This window comes from Mus musculus, chromosome 13 (genome assembly GCF_000001635.26).
Source record: "Mus musculus strain C57BL/6J chromosome 13, GRCm38.p6 C57BL/6J".
Taxonomy (NCBI): Eukaryota; Metazoa; Chordata; class Mammalia; order Rodentia; family Muridae; genus Mus; species Mus musculus.
The window spans coordinates 97,992,122-98,011,134 of NC_000079.6; the positions used below are offsets into that span (position 1 = coordinate 97,992,122).

At 44.8% G+C, this 19,013-nt stretch overlaps 1 protein-coding gene across 9 annotated transcripts in view; it reads right to left on the reverse strand.

Annotated features, from left to right (window-relative positions):
- Arhgef28 (Rho guanine nucleotide exchange factor (GEF) 28) overlaps nucleotides 1-19,013 on the reverse strand; it is a 308,082-nt gene that overhangs the window by 93,528 nt on the left and 195,541 nt on the right. For all 9 annotated transcript variants that reach the window (XR_873729.2, XM_006517518.3, NM_012026.2 and 6 more), the window contains 2 exons: nucleotides 4,691-4,812; nucleotides 1,781-2,061 (listed from right to left, as the gene is read on the reverse strand). Coding sequence is in view for 8 of the 9 variants with exons in the window: in XM_006517518.3 (XP_006517581.1) it covers nucleotides 1,781-2,061; nucleotides 4,691-4,812 (403 nt within the window). In the remaining variant the exon portion in view is untranslated. The remainder of the gene's footprint in view (nucleotides 1-1,780; nucleotides 2,062-4,690; nucleotides 4,813-19,013) is intronic.

A 19,013-nucleotide genomic window follows, 5' to 3' on the forward strand; every position in this document is an offset into this window, starting at 1 on the left:
GCAGCCTGACAGAAGGTGTTCTCAGCAAACCAGCCTCTCCTTCTTCCTCCGAGTAACTGTGTGTGTGTTGGCTGAATAGGTGGGTGGATAGGGAGACATCTGATAGGTACTGTGCAGTCCAGGCTGACCTTGAGCTTGTAATCTTCCTACTTCTGTCCCCTGAGTCCTGGCTTAGTTTTTCTGATATTCTAAAAAAGGAAAATCTCTGTATTTGTAGCAAGTGGATTTTTAAAATTCCCAGAACAGGAACATGAAAATACAAATCTGAAGTTCTGGGAATATTTTTATTAGGAGAGCAGAATAACTATGTGTGCTTCGTCTGCCTTCTATGACTAAATTGTCTCTTTAAACAATCAACTTCTTGAGATCTGAGGGGCACTTAACATAGCCAAAAGATTCTGCCAGAATGTGTTAAGTCGCACACGGTTTAATCTACTTTTGCAGAACCACACAGAGACTGTCCTACGCTGTTGGATTTCTATGCCTAGCACATACAAGCCCCCCCAAAACCTACATTGTAATTAAACTGTATAACTAATTGAAAATAGCCACTCTCTGGCATCTATAAGACTGCAAAATAAACTACAAGCCTAGGTAAAGACTTCAGGACTTATGGTTAAAATAACCTTTTATATCAATACTTGGCACTTTAAAAACAACTCAGTTTGTAGATTCATATAAAATCCAGTCCGGTAGGAGGTGTGCACTGCAGCTGGTCCCCTCGCTGCAGCTGGTCCCCTCCCTGCCTCCTCTTCTGCATCTGCTATAGCTCTGCTGAGCATCTGTTCATTTACATGCATGTTCATTTCTACACATTTACATAAGCATGCACATGTGTATGTGCTATGTTCACCTCATAACTTCACATGTGAAAATAACATAGAGTCACAGGGTTAGGACATGAGAGAAAAACATATTAACATCCGCCCCCCCCCCCCAGGAAAGGAGAAACTGGCTTATTCCTTAAAGAAAATGAACACATAGACACAGATTTCATGAATCCATACGAATATATGTCACCACGGCATGCACAACAGCAATGTTTAAAAATGTCATTTCATGTATACCAGAAAAAATAAATCCTGTCTGAGCTCACCCAACTTGAAACACAAATGTTCACCAGTCCATGGAAGCCTGTCTGGCCCACTCCGTCCCAGCTCTTTTCTCTCACTAGCTCTTGAATTTAGGAATTTTTCCCTCTCCTCAATCTCTTCTTTCACTTTATAGCTTATCACAATGCAATAAATTGTCTTATTTCACATTATGTAAAATTAAGTCTGTAGCTTGTGTTTTTTTCAACTTTATGCTTCTGAGATGCATATTATATACACACACCACATTTAATTCATTTTTCTTGACTGTATAGTATTCCATGTATACAATTAGACACTTAAATCATTTATACCTCATTTGTACAATGAGTTATTTCCTACTGTTACAACACTAATATATTGATCTACTGGGTCAACACTAGTAACAACATCAAATCATTTCACAACATTATTGCACAATGCTCACGTCTCTCAGTTGCCATTGTATTTGTGTCACCAAACAATGTCAGACTTTTGTATTTCTGCTGGTATACTAATAGTCAGCATCGTGGTTTTCCTTTATTGCAATTTCTTTGGCTTTCTTAAAGGCCTTACTTTTAAATCAATAGATACAGAAAATTAAAAGGGGGCAACGTTTTGATATAGACATAAAAGTGATGGGGGCAGGTTTTAAAATGAAACTTTCTCCCCAGTTTCCTGCAGGTCTCCCCCAGAACAAAGCTTCTTACCTCCTTTTCTTGAGATGACTCTGCTCCTTTTCAAATCCATGGAGACCAAAAGAAAGGTTCAAGTTGGAAGTGCGAGAACTGGATGGTGTCACGAAAGACTGCGAAGCTGCAGCATCCAGGGTCCCCTCACTGTTCTCAATGAGTGGGCGCCCGCAGGGACTGGTGTCGGGAGGAAGGGTGTGCATGCAAGCCTGAGGCCCCAGCATGGACCTCCCAGACTCGGGACTCGTATGGGTGGAGAGTCCCTCTAGGTTTATATAGTTGATATCCAAATCGCCAACCTGGACGTTGGAAGAGAATATTTTGTCAAGCAATTGCAGGAAGGAGTGGTTTAAGTAAAATCAATGAAACTCCCAGAGATAACACGTCTCCACCACATTTATCTTTTGCAGCAAATGAAACGCTAAGAGTAGCTAGGGCTAAGGTGACACCTCAGTTGGTGAAGTGTTCAGGACCTGCATTCTAGTGACCAGAACATGTAAACACCAGGCGTGGCGGTGTGTGTCTGTGACCCCAGCAACAGGAGGACAGAGACAAAGGATGCCTGCAGCTGGCTGTGCAGCCCCCCATCCCACCCCCTTGCACCAGCTCATCTAACTGCACAAGTTCAGCTGTCCTCCACTGTGTTTATTGAATTGGGCTATCTGCATTCTCATCTTCTTATTTGTTTTATATTATTAAAGCCAGCATGCCTTTCACCTAAAGTATTCATAAACAAAAATTACATCCGAACTTCGTCTTTGGGTTGTTTTATTTTATTTTTTTTTTCATTTTAGTGCATTTGTAGAACATTGTAAAGACAGTTACCCCTCATAAAGTGGAAACATTCGGAATGGTTGGGGTAAATGGAAGTAGGGTTAATAACCTGTCCAGTGAGGCTTAGAGCAAAATGGAATGAAGACTCAAAAAGTCCACTGAAATTATGGGGATAATAAAATAAAATAAAAAATCTCTTTAAGACCAGACCATGACCACAACAATTATCTGCATGTTAAAAACTATAAAACTCTGATGAAAGAATTTTAGAAAGACACAGAGAAATACAAAGATATCCTGTGATTACAGGTGGAAAGAGCTGGTGTCCTTTGACCTCCACATTTGCATTGTGGCTTATACACACCTGGACTCATACATGTATAATACACACACACACACACACACAGAGAGAAAGGAGGGAGAGGAAGGGAAGTGGGAGGGAGATAGAGAGAGGGGAGGGGAGGAGAGGAGAGGAAAGGGAGGGGGAGAGAAAGAGAGGTCATTGTTATCTTCCACCTTCCCCGGTCCCCCCTCTCAATATCCAAAGGCCCTAAACAGACATTTTTCCAAAGAGAGTCCCTAAAAGCCACCATGCACATGAAAAGTTCCTGACTAACACCAGCCATCATGGAAATGCAAATCAAAACCACAGTGAAGTATCGCCTTAAAGCTGTTCACCAAGTCACCACAAGGCAGCTGAAGAGATTTAATGAGGGGGGCTAGAGACGGGAGCTCTGGCACAGTTGTAAATTAGCAGGGCCATCAGTGAAAACTCCAGAGAGATTCCTCAGAAAACTCAAAATACAACAACCATACCACATAGAAACCCAACTTCTGGGTATATATCCAAGGAAATACAACCGCTGTCCGTCGGGACTCTCTCTGCTCTCATGTGCACAGAAGAATTATTCACACTTTCACAAAGTATGTGAGTCTCAACACATCACCTTGTATCGTTCAGTGCATTTCAGTAACTACCCCTCAACAGAGTGGGAAATAAACCTTATATATTGTCACAAATATAACTGATCTTCCGTGTAGCTATCCATGAAAGTGTGGTTAGTGCACACAGTCTAACCACCCTGAACCCCAAAGGGCTCAGTCCAGACTCCAACCTGATCTCTGTAGCTACAGCTCACATTCAGGGGACTTATGTCAAGGCAAGCAGTTGTTTATAGTTGGTATCAGTTCTCATCTGTTGGTTTCTCTGCCATTCTGAATCCACCCCAGTGTCTACCACGGTACCATGCATTTAGTGTCACGTTGACTCGTGACACTAGAACAGAAGAGCAGGACAGCCGGCTACAGGCTGAAACAGAGACCTATTGGACAAGAAAGGTGGTAAAATGCCTCAGTGTTGTGTCACATACACACATGTGTCTATGGCATGTCTATATGGGGACTACTTTTGAAAGTAGCAGACAAAAGCAGGATTTTCATATCATCAGAGATATCCAAGAAAATCCCTTAAGATTCTGCCAAGTTAGGATGTGAAAAAAAATTGACATTAATAATATTATTTAATTTTATAAATACAAAAAGCTTCAAGATGGCTGGGTTGAAGAATAAACCCAGATTAAGGAAAGCTGGTGCTCCTAAGCTCTCTGCTGTGAGCTTGAGCCCACGAGTCTCTGTTGGGGAAGGAACGGAGGGAGTCTGAATGGTCCAGCTTCATCATGAGCAGACATTGCTCTGTCGGCACATCAAAGTTATAGGATCCCAACACACACCAGCTGGCATGCTGTGAGGATGAAAGATAATGTATGCAATTTATGTGACCACATCAGATGGAGTGGGAACAGGTATCTACCTGCTCAGTACAGTAGATTTAAATACATATCCACACATATGCTCGAGCATGTGCACACACACACACACACACACACACACACACACGAACACACAAAGGGAGGAAGGGAGAGATAAAGAAAGGGAGCGAAAGACAGATGTGAGGTGGGGGGGTGAGGCTTGTTGAAAGGCTATGTGAGTGATATTGGTAGCCCATTGCCGTTTCCTGGTTGGCTTCCCCAAGGGTCTTTCTCATCCCCTCCCCCCACCCCGCCGCCGTCTATACTCAAAATCCTTCTCTTCCGGTGCTTCCCTTTGATTCTGGGAAGTGCTCCAAATACCCCTGATCACCTCGCCCCGCTGTACCTGGTCAATCACCATACAGTTAGCGTAGACTTCATCACCCCCGTTCAGAACATCAGAGAGCTGGCCTGCAGCAAGGGACGCTGGGACATGCTTGGATTTTTTGAGGCCATCAAAGGAGCGATCTAGAAGAAATGAGCAGTGAACAGGACTGAGAGGTTATGAAGTATGAGCAATTCCTCTTACAGCCAAGTTTTATCTTCTTAGCCAAACAAACAATGCCCCCCACCCCTGGTGCATTTTAAAAAACATGGTCCTTTCTGTCTTCATACCTTAAGATAAACAGTGCAAGTACCTTTGCTTCTATATCTAAACCTTCTCAGTTATCAAGAACTTAAGTAGTTCTAGACAGTGAAAAAAATTAGAGGGGCATTTTTTCAAATAAATGTGGAATAAATATTAATCTATAGTTCTAGACAGGTACATATCAGTCCACTGCAAGCATAGATTCCCCATTCATAAAAGACTCTTAAATTCTCACACGCTGAGCCCAACTCCATTTTCTTTATTAGTATCATGGAAATATTAGTCAGTATGACACTTCTCAGGTATGTGACAGGTTCAGACTGGATGAGTTACTAATGATCCAAAGATAGCAGGTGGTGGCTCTGGATCACCCGCAAGCCCTCGCAGGTGGCTCTTTCTGCCATTTTGAATCACAGAGATGCCTTTTCTAGCTCCCATGGTCTCAGCTTTGCTCCAAATAGTAAAAACTTCTCAGAGCTGAGTCGCTACTGTATGTGCAGAGAGCACAGGGTTGAAGGTGCTAACGCCTATGCAAGCAGAGCCTGCCTTCCTGTCCCTGGCTTGTTGATTCAGTCTCCAGACATTCCTGTGGAGTCTCCCCATCTGTAAAAGGAGGCTAATGGCACTCTTTCCCTTGTGTGCTGAATACAATGAGTCTGGATACATACAGCAGCTGACAGTGAGTGCTCCGTTAATATGATATGTTGCTGTTATTAATGTGTGCTGTCATGATTGTGACCTTTAATCATGATCAATATGAAGAAGGAGGATTATAACACTAACCATAGTATTGTATCTGTAAGTGGCTTTACCGGGCAGATACACGGTGTATCCACAGTGTTGCTTAGCAAGTTTTCCTGAATGGCTACAAAAGGGAAAGAACAGAGCTGGGTGTGGTGGGCATTCCCTCAAACCCAGCAGGGAGGCAGATGCAGGTGGATCTCTGAGTTTGAGGCCAGACTGGGTCCACAGAGCAAATTCTAGGCCAGCCAGGGCTACATAATAAGACCCTGTCTTAAAAACAAAATAAAAGACAGTACTGCCCTCCCGGTCATTAGAGTTGGCACGTGTCCCACGCCTGTCTTACCTCTGTCACAGAGTATAACCTGACTGTGAAACATGGCTCCAGACTCCTGACTAGATTGATGATATACTATAGTTAAAAATTCTATTTTTCCATAGAAATTTCTGGAGGACATAAAAGATATAAAGACGGCCGGGCATGGTGGTGCACGCCTTTAATCCCAGCACTTGGGAGGCAGAGGCAGGTGGATTTCTGAGTTTGACAGCTTGGTCTACAGAGTGAGTTCTAGGACAGCCAGGGCTACACAGAGAAACCCTGTCTCAAAAAAAAAAGATATAAAGACGTATGAATTGAACAGACCAAATGGTCCTGGCTTCAGATTACAAATCTAGATCTACTTTTCCCCAAAGAACACTAAAATGGAGTTTTATTAATCTTTTCAAGAGAATATACAAAAGAAAGGAAAGTGTTTCCATATATCCATAGTGAGTTATTTTATAAATGTATTTAGCAACCTAGCATCATGATATAGACAAAGACCACAGGCCCTTTACAAGTATGACCTCTCTGATGAATGGCTATACACATTCATCCTAATTACACAGAAGAGGCTCCAATGGTTATAAATCAAGGATACAGCGAAACACTTTCAATGGTCTTCGAAGCCAGAAAACTCGCTCATTTGTCATTCTGGAGAGTGTTTGAAAGCAATCAAGAATAATACAGCATGACCTTGTGGCACGTGATCAGTCCAGCCGGGCTGTTCTACAGTGTTTTGTTTTTCCAGACGTGAAACACCTGCCACCAAACTTCGAGGCCATTCATCTCCCTCCTGATGGCTGCCCTGTTAAAGACTTCATTCATAACTGAATTAACCTAAGCACGGGCAGGACACGAATAGATTCTATTTTAAAGATACAGAATCAGTGAAATCTCGTTCTAAATTATGGGACCTTGGTGAAGGTATCAGCGTGTCACCTCAGCTTCCTTTTGAACGTTTTTCTGTATGCATGTGTGCACACTCACATGTTAGTGCCTGGGGAGTAGGGCGGAATCCCCTGAGCTAGAGTTAAAGGTGGTAGCGAGCCTCCGTGTGAGCGTGCTGGGAGCTTAACTCCAGTCCTCTTCAAGAGCAAGTGCTTGTCAGCATGCATCTTTCCCAAGAGCCTTGTTCTTAATGACCAAGAACGTCGTGTTGAGAACGCTGTGTGCTGCCCAGGGATGAGCAGGTTCATACGTCACTGCTGTTCTCCAGCACCCAAGTGGGATGTACTTTGTCTCCTATAAATCTGTGCCCTGTGTGCCATGTCAGGGTCTAAGTGGTGACTGTGCCCACATCACAATATAAACTACAAGGTAGGGCTGAGTGGAGAGAGTTTGAGTCAATTGACTTGATTGGGGCTTAGAAAATGGTATGACTGAGTCACAAAGGCAGGCTATGAACGATCCCTGAAATAGCCAAAGCTCCAACATATCAAATTTTTTCTTTAAACATTTGGACCACATATACATTTTGTGGCCAATCTAACTCAAACTCCTGTACAGTCTTTATCTCCCTGACTTAAGATCAGCATTCAGACATCTGCCACAGAGATACTAGTAGTAGTGTCACTGGGCTGTTCTGTCCTCAAGTCTCCTATGAGACTCACAACTCATGAACTAGAAGCCTCAGGCCAAAAAGACAATTTCTAAAACCCGCAAGCTAAGACTTACAAGAGGAGACCGTGAACTTCTATAATAGTAGCCATGGCTGACATTGGACCAGAACATCCCAAACCTTTGCCATTTCTCTCTCAAATTCCCATTTTTCTATAGCAGTGGTTCTCAATCTGTGGGTTATGGTCCCTTTGGGGAAAGGGGTTAAATGACCCTTTCACAGGGGTCCCATGTCAGATATCCTGCATATCCATGTCAGATATCCTGAATATCCAAGTCAGATATCCTGCATATCAGATGCTTACATTTAGATTCATAACAGCAGTATAACTGCTGTGAAGTATCGATGAAAACAAGTTTTATGGTTGGAGGTCACCACAACATAAGGACCTGTATTAAAGGGTCACGGGGCTAGGGAGGTTATGAGCCATAGTGACACATCTCCGTGGTTGATTTTTAGAATCCCCATAAGATTCGCACACTTCTCCTCCCTTTACATGATGTTATGTTGACAGAAATACCTTATCCCCAGTATAAACAGAAAGCCAGTCTTCCCTGACAAGAGTAGAAATGAATGGAGAGGCTTTTCTCCCCCTCAGGATTGAAGCAATACAATAAATCCCAAGTGTAGTTACCCATGCAAGCATTGAAGCCTGAGAGGCATGCCTCTGTCAAATGCGTGGAGACTCCAAGGGACCCAAGAAGCTATGAAGATGTAACACATGCAACTAACCTTTTCTTTCTAACGATGGACAGATCAGTAGAGCCCGATCATCAGGTCAGAGAGCTCGGTCAGGACATGACTTACTAATTCAGCAGTAGGATCAGAGTTCAAATCCCAGAACCCATGTCCGGAAGGAAAAAGAGCCGTGCATGGTAACACATGCCTGTCACCCCAGTCCTGGGGAGGTGACCACATCCCTAGAGCTTGCTAAACAGCCAGCCAAGCCACTCAGTGAGGCCCATGGCAAGGAGAGACCTGGCATAATTAACTCTACTGGGAATTTATTGTATTGTTTCAATTCTGAGGTGGCCAGCACTTGAAGAAGGACACCGAGGCTGTACTCTGGCTTCTACAGCATGAACACATATACACACACATGGACATATGTGCACACATGCGCATGCACACACACACACACACACACACACACGCACACACACACGCACACGCACACGCACAGCAACATGCAGAGCAAGTTGTAAAAGAAATGCCTAGTTATTACAGCTTGACTGTGAAATGTGCCCTCTGAGCTCTGTATTTGAGCACTTAGTCCTCACCTGGAGCACTCTCCCAGGAGGCCATGGGGCCCAGCTGGCACATACTGACAGGCAGTACAAGTTGTCCCCGTGTGACAGTCATAGCTACAAGTTCCCATCCACACAGACCTAGCCTCTCCTACCAACCTTCCCTCCCATGAATCTCCCACAAGATCTCCCTCCCTTAAACGACATCTGCCGGACTGCTCGCCACAGGCAGCAGAGAAAGTACCAAAGTTACCTCAGAGTATAGCTAGGCATGCACGGCTCGGTGTGAGTGGCTTGGTGCGACCTAGCATGAAGCTAGCCACCTCCAAGACAGCTGCTCCCAGACCTTGTCATCGCTTGTCACCCCAAGGATGACCCACTGTGTCAGTCTCTCCAGTGGGCTAAAGGGCAAGCCTGCTGAGGATCCCTCCCGGGATCCGTATCAAGTAGAAGAGAACTGACTCCACAAAGTTGTCCTCTGATTTAAACGCACACACATATGCATGCACATATACACACACACAAAAACAAACAATCCCATCCTAACTATAGCTTTACACGTTTAAACGTGACCCTGTAATCCCAGCACTTAGGAGGTGGAGTTCGTAAGGCAGAGGATCAGGGGTTCAAGGTCACCCTTGGCTACACAGTGAGGTTAAGGTCAGCCTGGGCTACACGAGGCCCTGTCTCACAAAAAGCAAAACAAAACAGCAACAAACCCCACGGCAGCTGGAACACACCAAACACTGCGTATGCTACATAAAAACCATGTACAAATGCTACTTTAATCGCGGTCACAATAGGATTTCTCTCATGTGATTCAAGAGCAGAAAACCTTCTAAATCTGAGGGATTATAGCTGCGGAGCGGAAAAGACCGATCAGTCAGATATGGCGGCGCTTTCCCAGAACAGCAGGGGTGGCTCAGGATGAGAGGACATGACAAGACAGGGTGGATGTGGGCCAGCTTTTTCCTGGGGTGCCTGCCGGATCAGCAGCTTCTCAGGGGATCCCCAGGTTTCCTTCAGTTATCATCCTCACTACTGGGTAGCTCCACCGGGAAGCCTAACCCACAGGTTCCCATCAGCAGCCCCTTGCTATGCTAGATGCTCTAGCAACAGGCGATTGCAAGGGACATTGTTTTGTTTTGTTTTGTTTGTTCTGGAAAGAGGGCCCTTTGGCACCAAGAGGGATGTGGCAGTGGAGGTGGCTGAAGTGTCTTGCTTCTCTGAAAGGTGCCACAAATCTAGCAGGAAGTGGTTGGCAACACACAGCAGCCTGGATGTCAGGAAGCTGACTTCTGATGAAACCCAGCTGGCCTTCGGGAAGGCCAGGCCCAGTAGCTAAAGGAAAGTGTAGCCTACTTGCCTGGTTATGTAAGAGACACACACCCAGACATAAACAAACCTGTGGCCAGCTTGCTGCAAAGCTGCTGCCTCGAAGGCCCTCACCCACTCCCTGCCTAGTTCTTACCACAAGGGCTAGGCAGGGCTTGCAGTCCAGAAGTTCTTGCCACAGTCTGGCAAATTAGTCTCTTTCCTCCCTCCCTCCCTCCCTTTCTTCCTTCCTTCCTTCCTTCCTTCCTTCCCTCCCTCCCTCCCTCCTTCCTTTTTTAGTTCCTGCAGTGTGCTTTGTCTTACCATAGGACAATACCAGCATAGCAGGATTTATTAAGAATAATTAGCCATAGCACCTCAGGTAAGCCTGGCTTCAGAGTTCAGCATGAAGCAGCCTATGAAACAGTGACCACTATTGTCAACAGTGGCCCTCAGGGGACAGACAGCTCTTGTAGCCTCCACTGGAACCCACAGCAGTGTTTGTCCAGGTCATTCACACGCCCTCGCTACCTCACTCTCTCTTACACCAGTTATATTTGCTTATTATACGTGATCATTTATCATCAGTTAAGAACGTAAGTCCTGTAAGAAAAGTGACTTTGTATGTTTTACTCACTTTGTCCCCAGGGCAGAGAAGTAGGGCGGGCCATAATCAATACACAATCCATAATTGTGGAAATAAGGAATAATTTCACCTCAAGAAAATACACTTGTACAAGGAACAATGAAGAGAACACTCGTTTCCGGGGCTGAAATGTTTTTGTTTTCTGCTTCTGGAAGCTTCTTTGGCTGTGTCTCAGCTGTGTCTTGCTCTGCCCCGACACTTTCTTCTTTCTCCCACCCATTCCAACTTTTTCCCCAATATTCACCATGAACCTGCTAATTGAATAACATGCCAGTCCAGCCCAGGCCTCTGCCTCTCTGACCTTTGCAAGCATCCTCAAGACCAATCCACTGCCATCAACGCCAAGTCTCTGCAGGCCAACAAGCCCGCCTGCCCTCCTGAGTTTTTGCATTTTGCCCTGTGGCATCTACCACACTCCAGAGGGGGAAAAATTAATTTCACTCCTCTGGATCGAGGTAGCTTTCTGGTTGAGTCTGATCAGTAAACAGAGCACGCAGAACAACACAGACCCTGTGTGCTTCCTCTGTACTGTTTAATCCCTTTACTTAAAACATCCAGAGATGGTCATAGTGGCAGAAGGCTGTAGTCCTAGCATTCAAGAGGCTGAGGCAGGAGGATTGTTGAGTGTAAAGCCTGTTTGGGCTACCCAGTGAGATTCTGCCTCAAAAAATGAACAGATAATCAAGTATTTACTCTCTTCTAGAGAAATACAGGAACATCAGGCAAAGTTGCAAATGAAGGAACAGGGAAAGGAAGAAAAAGCATGGAAGTGAGGGAGAAGAAATAAAATATGAGACACAGCAAAAGCACCACCTTCAGCACTCTCGTTCCCATGACAGACGGTGAACCCCATTGCTCTGGCTATATACACAGTGCTTACTGCAAACCAGACCCTCGTGATTCCATTCAGTCATCTGAGCCTAAACAACACGGGCAAGGAAGCCAAGGTGTCGTTCAAGCCCCGCCCCCAAGAGCACATGACCACTGTCAGTCACCTGCTGGCCTATTCTAAGTACTTTATTACTGGGGTCACTGAGTGTTCTATTGTGAAGCAAAGAATATCACGTTTGACTCTGGAATATTCTCTATCAGAGACTGTTCAATTTAGAGGTTGAGGTTTGTTAGATTAAAGTTAAATTAATATTCCTAACATTGGTGAACATTTCACAGTGGGCATTTCAGAGAGGTTCTGAACGCACGCCTGACTTTGCGAAAAAGAAAAACGGTTTAGCAGTAGCGCAATTTTCTTTTTCCTTTTTTCCAAAAAATATAGATATCACACCCATTAGACACTGACACATGCTAGAATATTTCACAGAAATTATTTTAGATATTCAGGCACAGCTCCAATCTGGCATGGCTGATAATTCTGAACTACCTTTTGATTTTCAATCTCTCTCTCTCAATCTCTCTCTCTCTCTCTCTCTCTCTCTCTCTCTCTCTCTCTCTCTCTCTCTCGTTGTGTGTGTGTGTAAAACTCAGTCTAGATGAATTACCTATAACCATATAATCATTTTTTTTTATTATTCTTAGAGGAATGAACTGTCAAAAATAATACCATTTCATTTCTTCTCCACAAATTAAATCCTCTGGAATACAGCACACATCTGAGACAAAGTGAGCATAATTTTATGCTTATGGTGTTACAATGTACAAAGTAGGAAAATCTGACATTTCCATCAGCTTTGTAGCAATAGATTACACTAGACAGATTATAAATGCAACCATAATCAACTTGTAACAAATACACTCTGATTGCAAATTCTTTGTCATGTGCATTAAAAATGAAAGAAAATGGCATTTGAGCAATGTCTGGAATTTTCCCTTTAAGAAGTCTCATCTACATGCTACAGTGTGACTTATTTCTAGGTATGTTTGCCTTCTTCCTGGGCCCCAAGTGTGTAATTTCTCCTAGTAACTGGCTGCCAAGATATGACAGAGTAGGCCTGGCTGAGAAAGCATCCATGAAACAGCAGATGCATAATTTCATTTTGTTTTTTTAATAGCACAACATTCAAAATACCCAGGAGAAAGAGCTAGAAAGCAAAGTCAAGATGCCAACAGATAGCTACATGTCATGACATATAATTGGTTTTTACTTTCAAATTTTTATGACATACAATTTCTAGATTTTCAACATCTTTATATATAAAACAAGAGAGGGGGGAAAGTCCCTTTCTTTTGCAATGTAAATGTTCTCATGCCGAACACTAGTTTATCAGTAAGCTCCCCTTACTGGGGAATGTATGCAGAAATGTATTATCTGGAAATGCTTTCCCTAAGAGTACACAGGGCTGTTTTTAACCATCTGTCATATGGTATCTCCATACCCACATGGGTATTAACATAACCATTTTTCTAGTTAGTTCTTTTATTTTCCGTTTTCTAAATTTCTACTTGACAGTTTTATATACATACATAACACATACTGCCTCCTCTCACTTTCTCCCATCTCCCCAGTACCCATCTACCCCAGCTCGTCCCAACAAATCTCTAGCATGCATTCATACCTACCAGTGTGAGGTAGGCTATGGATGTAGCTTGGCCATAGTGCATTTGCCTAACGTGCACAAAGCCCTGGGTTCTATCCCAGAACTACCAGATAAAGGTGATGGACTACTGTGCCGCAAACCCAGTAGTGACCAAGAACAAACCCTATCGTTGCATGCTAAATTGTTTGCCAATTTAAGGAACCCTTGCCAAGTTCTGGAAGACAGAGCAGGCCCTCACACCTTCAGTGTGAGCCACAAGGAAGTATGCAGCTGCCCTCGAAAGGAGAGTGACCAAGCCCAGAGAACTGTGGCCACTCTCCTCAGCCACTCCTCTTCAAAGCTCCCTCGTGACTTTGCTGCCGTTAGTCTTGGCATGGAAAACCTCACCTCAAGCTCCTCTGAGCTAGACCTGTGGCTACACAGAAAATTATCCAGATTCCAAGACGATCTCCATCCCAGGAATTTTCTGTGGGTTGGATGGAAGCTAGGTCACTTGTAGATCTCTGTCTGTACCAAGAGCAGTCCAGGAAGAGAGAGCAGGAGACCTCTGACCATCATTCCAGTGTCCTCAGAACTTGCCCCACCCCCTGGGAGGATACCTCACTGTCAAGTCCTGTTACCAAGAGCGATGGCTACAGAGAGGAGCCAGTGTAGTCTAGAGGTGAAAGGCCTTTCTCAGACAATCAAATCCTCTTTTCCATACCCAGTTAAATTTGGTTCTGTTACATTAGATCTTCAGCAAAGTCCTTTTTCTGCTGTTTGCAAAACCTAACAGTCATAATTATTGACTGAGAAACCAGCCCAAATCCCTCACCCCACCCCTACCCCAATTCATCACACCTAAAAGGCACTGAGGAAGGGGGAGGGAGACTGGGGGTGCAGAGGGAAAAAAAGCCATCTTTTGAGAGCAACAATGTCCCTCAATTTTTTTCCTAATCCTCTTTCCTAGCTATAGCAGCCCAAAGTGGCCTTTTCCAAAGCACCTGTTTGTGTCTGAGAACGGACTCTCAGTGTGTAATTTGTTTCTGCCCTCGCTTCCACAGAGCAGTCAAGTAGATGCTGTGTTGGTATGGACTCTGGTGTGATTAGGTTCAGTCAACAACCCCTTGCCTCTTGATGCCGTCCATCCTCTAAGGCCTGAAGCAAATGAGCATAAAGGGAACCTTGGCGAGCTGTGGGGGAGGCTAACACACGACCCAAGCTCCAAGAGAGAGCAGAAAGACCTCAAATACAAACTTGGTTGGTTGTCTTCCAAAACCACTGCAAGTAACTCAAAAAGCATAAACAAGTGGGTATAAGGAAGATGCCCCACGTGTCTTCCTCATGGGAACTTGATGAATAATTCAAACCCTTCATATGGAAAGACACTGGTACACAGGCATGTCCAACAAAAATGAACAATGAACTTGTTCGTGTCTAATGCCGCAAGGAGTATCAACTCCCTAGGACTTGCCTCAGAGAAATATATGCTTTGCCCCCTAAATGCCATCAAAAGCTACTGAGGTCTACCACAGGCAAGGCACTACATTAGCACACTAGAGAATGATATATAAATTAGATATTAAACATATAAAGTCACTTGTTTCTCAAGTGTCTTCAGCAAGAACATTTTGAATGAATGAGTGGGAGAATGGATGAATGAATGAATGAATGGGAGGATGAGTGAATTAATGAATGAAAGAGTGGGAAAATGAGTGGTATGATGAAAGCTAAGTACTGCTGGGCAGTGCTCAAATCATTCTATGTTTTTTTCTAGATGAGAAACTACTGAATTCCTGACTCACTTCATCATTATGGGGAAACTCTGGACAGATTAGCATGAAAGAGAGCTGGAAATGGGATTTATCCACGATCAGGGCTCCCCACTGTAGGATAATAGAGATTAAAGGCACAAATAAGTGGTTTCTCTGGCTGAGGCAAGCAGTGTGAGACAGGTTGGGGCCACTCTGAGAATCAGTAGGCTTTTCTTGTTTCATTCAGATCACGTGACTCATGAGGGAATGGGGTGTATACACCAAGGTCAAACAATAATGCCGAGCTCATCTTCTCAGGCTGCTCTCCATTGCCTACACATGAGGATGGTACCCCAAGGTCCTAAACACCTCAGAGAGAAGCAGTCAGGGGCTGGGCTCAGCGTATATGGCGACCGTCTCATCCACCACAGAACAAAAGAAGATTACGGTAGATGTTTCTGGAGAGGGCATGTGGGACAACATCCAGGGGCAGAGACCCCAAGGTTCTGTCATATGAGAGGCAAGGTAAAGCCAAATTGGTATAAGTCCAAAAGGAGAATCACCAAGCCACGCTAGACACCAGGAGAGGACCCCAGCAGCAGGCCTTGGTCACAAGTGCTATGTTTCTGAAGAGGCTAGATCAGTCCAGAAAGACCCAGAAATCACTGCAAAGATTCAAGAACCAGGCCCCTCCTACCAGCAACTCCCCCAACTCCCACCACAAAGCCACAGTGAATATGGACAAGGATGAAAAGAGGGGTGTAGAACAGTCAGGAGAAATCCAGGGTACCAAATTATTATCCGGCGACACCAAGCAGTTGCTAAAAATGTCCGCTTACATTGTTACATCAAACCAAGCTTTCCATATTAAAAATATACTCCTGCCCTCCCTCACCCCACAGCCTATATATAGGGTAGTACTCGTGAAAGTAAGACTGAATGTAGATCAAATAAAGAGTAATGAAACCAACATTCACTGACCAAGTTCCATGGTCCAGCATTGGAGATTTGAAATGCACAGGACAACCCCTGCTTCCCAGGGACCCTTAGGGTAGAGACGTGGCGTGTCAGCTGTGACAGAGAAGGGCTAGCAGAAGAACCCACATCCAGCGGCAAAGCAGCTGAGGAAGAACGCTGACCTCTGAGGGGTTCAGGGAAAACTGGGGAAAGGGCTCATGAGCTACATTTGAAGGAGAAGTTGGACAGAGGTTTCCAGTTTGTGAGAAGAGACACTCGCTTGAATTTGCTAAAGTAAAAAGAGATGGAAGAAAATTCACTGAGCTGAATGGATTTACTACACAAAGCTTGAGAAACAGGGAAGCGAGCTTGGAGCCCAGCCCGGAGCCTCACAGGGCCTTACCATAGATTTGCTTCTCTTTGCGTTCCTTCTGACTACAGACTCGTTTTGTATAGCCAGTGGCTTCATCACCAATCTTTCTACAGATACCACGGGAGAAGCAAGGCATGTCCCTCCAAATTCCAGTTTGAGAAACCCAGAGAAAGGGTTCTGACTGGCTGTGTCTGGGTGATGTGCTCACCGTGGGCCTATCACTGGTAGGAGGAACACTGTGTGAGCATCATGGCCAGAGTAGGAGAGCTGCCCACTCAACTATATGAGCGCTGTTCGGCTAAGGGAAAGATGCCAAGCAGACAGAGATAACCACGCAGGCCAGTGAAAGAGGGTTACACAACATTTCCGTGTCTTCATGAATCAGCGGTTCGCACGCCTGGGCTCTTTTCCATGACTTTGTTATGCTGAGTGTATGACTGAGTCTGTTTTGAGGGACCACACCCCCCCCACCCCCCCACCCCCACCCCCGCTCAGACCTCATCAGCACACCGAAGGCTACTGACTGGCATCCCTTCACAATGCCTTCCACCTTACCTTCCTACAGCTTTCCTATTTTTGTTTTGTTTAGTTTTGTTTTGAGTGTTGGGGATTGAACAAGCACATGTCTTACATATTCTGGGCAGCCACTCTACCACCGAACCACATTCCCAGACAGGATGCCTTCTCTTTATCATGAAATTCAACTGTAAGTTTTAGCAGGTTTTCCTGTGGGAGTTGGGGCCACACCTACTCCAACAAGGACACGCCCACTCAAGCAAGGCCACACCTGCTCCAACAAGGCCACACCCACTCCAACAAGACCACACGTTCTAATAATGTCTCCTAAACATGGAGACGATAAATTGTAATACTTCCTTCTTTGCCCCTACAGAGATGAGAGGAGAGGAGTCACTTTCAAAACATTGGCTAAGTATTTGTTTGACTAAGGGGAGTAAGAGGCTCTGTTAGCTCTGTTGTCTGCCATAGGCCTGCGATGTCCCCCCCCCAGCCCCCACCCCCTCTTGTTTGGGACACAGAGATGCCTCTGGGCAGAGTTCAGCACTGAACCTGCTCTCTGGGAAATTAAGTAGAAAACTCTCCAAGAACAAAGACAAGTTAGCAAGTTATGTCATCTTGGAGAAAGGTTTCTTTCTCTTTTTGAGGCTTTCTGAAACGACCTATTCATTCAGGCATTCTCTTGTAAATTTCTAGATTAAACCCAAACACACACCCATACAGTGCACACACACACACACACACACACACACACACACACTCTCGCCTAATTCATGAAACTTCCTGAGAAGGGAGAAAGGCGTGAATGGGCTCTTGAATTTACATAGTTTACCTTTAACAGTTATCACTAAGCCTCTGAAACATCATTGTACGTCTAAGTGCTTATTAAGGGTGACTGTGCAGATCAAATACCCCGTCCTTCAAATATTATATGAGCTCATTTCCAAAGCAAAACGAAATAAGCATGGTGTCACGTGTGCCTGAAGTACTCCTCTGGGGAGGCAGAAACGGGAGGTTCATTTGAGACCCAGAGTTCGAGACCAACCTGAGCAACGCAGAAGGGAAAGCAGAAAGCCATTGTCTCCTCCACTCCTGGTATAGTTTATAGCTCTGTCCACACCTCTCTCAATCTCAGAGAAGACAGTAGGCATCCCAGCATTCTCTTTCTGTAGTGCTTTGAAGTTGAGTGCCCTCCACAGACAGAATGCTTAGGAGCGGCATTAGAAGACATTGTTAGGGTTTCTATTGCTATGGAGAAGTGGCATAGCCATGGGCAACTCTTATAAAGGAAAGCATTTAGCTGGGGGTGTATTAGATTCAGAGGGTTAGTCCATTATCATCATGGCAGGAAGCATGGTGGCATGCAGGCAGGCGTGACACTGGAGATGCACAACAAACCCCTTTGAGGTTCCAAATTTCCTACTTCCAGGCCCCTGTCCATCAGTTCCCAGGCCCAAAGTTTGGGTGTGTGCAAGTACCATGCCTGTGTGCAGGGGGCAGTGCCAAAGGCTAGCAATAGGTCTTGCGTCTGGAAACGCTAATGCTATCCCTGCCAGCTCTCTTCCTCCATAACAGTGCACAGAAGGGAGTGGGAGCTGAGGCGGTGAGGAGCATTGGTACCTTTCCATCCACAGGGGCAAGCTCTTGACATCCTCCCTCCATTCCCTCTCCTAAAAGGTGGCATGTTTACTGGGAAACAGAATTCTCTTACATTCAGTGTCTGAGCTCTAGGCTGAGTTTTGCTACAACAGTCTCCAAGGCAGGGCAAGTCATTTTTTTCTTTCTGGGCCTCAATTCCCCAACTCATAAAGGAAGGTGACAGCATATCTCGCATGCTGAGAGGGTCTCCCTCCTTTTTTTTTTTTTTTTTTGACATGACAATATGTGTGGAAACATCTTCCTAATGTCATTATTCCATTCTTCCCTTTTCCTTCCTGACATGGTCCCAGTCTCTTCTTTACCTAGAATACCTTTGGGATGACTATTTCTTACGGTTATCACAAAATGTCTGAAGCTAGATAGCTTATAAATTAAAAAGGTTCACCTAGCTCACAGTTTACGGGGGTTAAGGTTGAAACAGCATAGTGCGGCTCTTGTGAGGGCTCCTTGGTTAAGTCACTA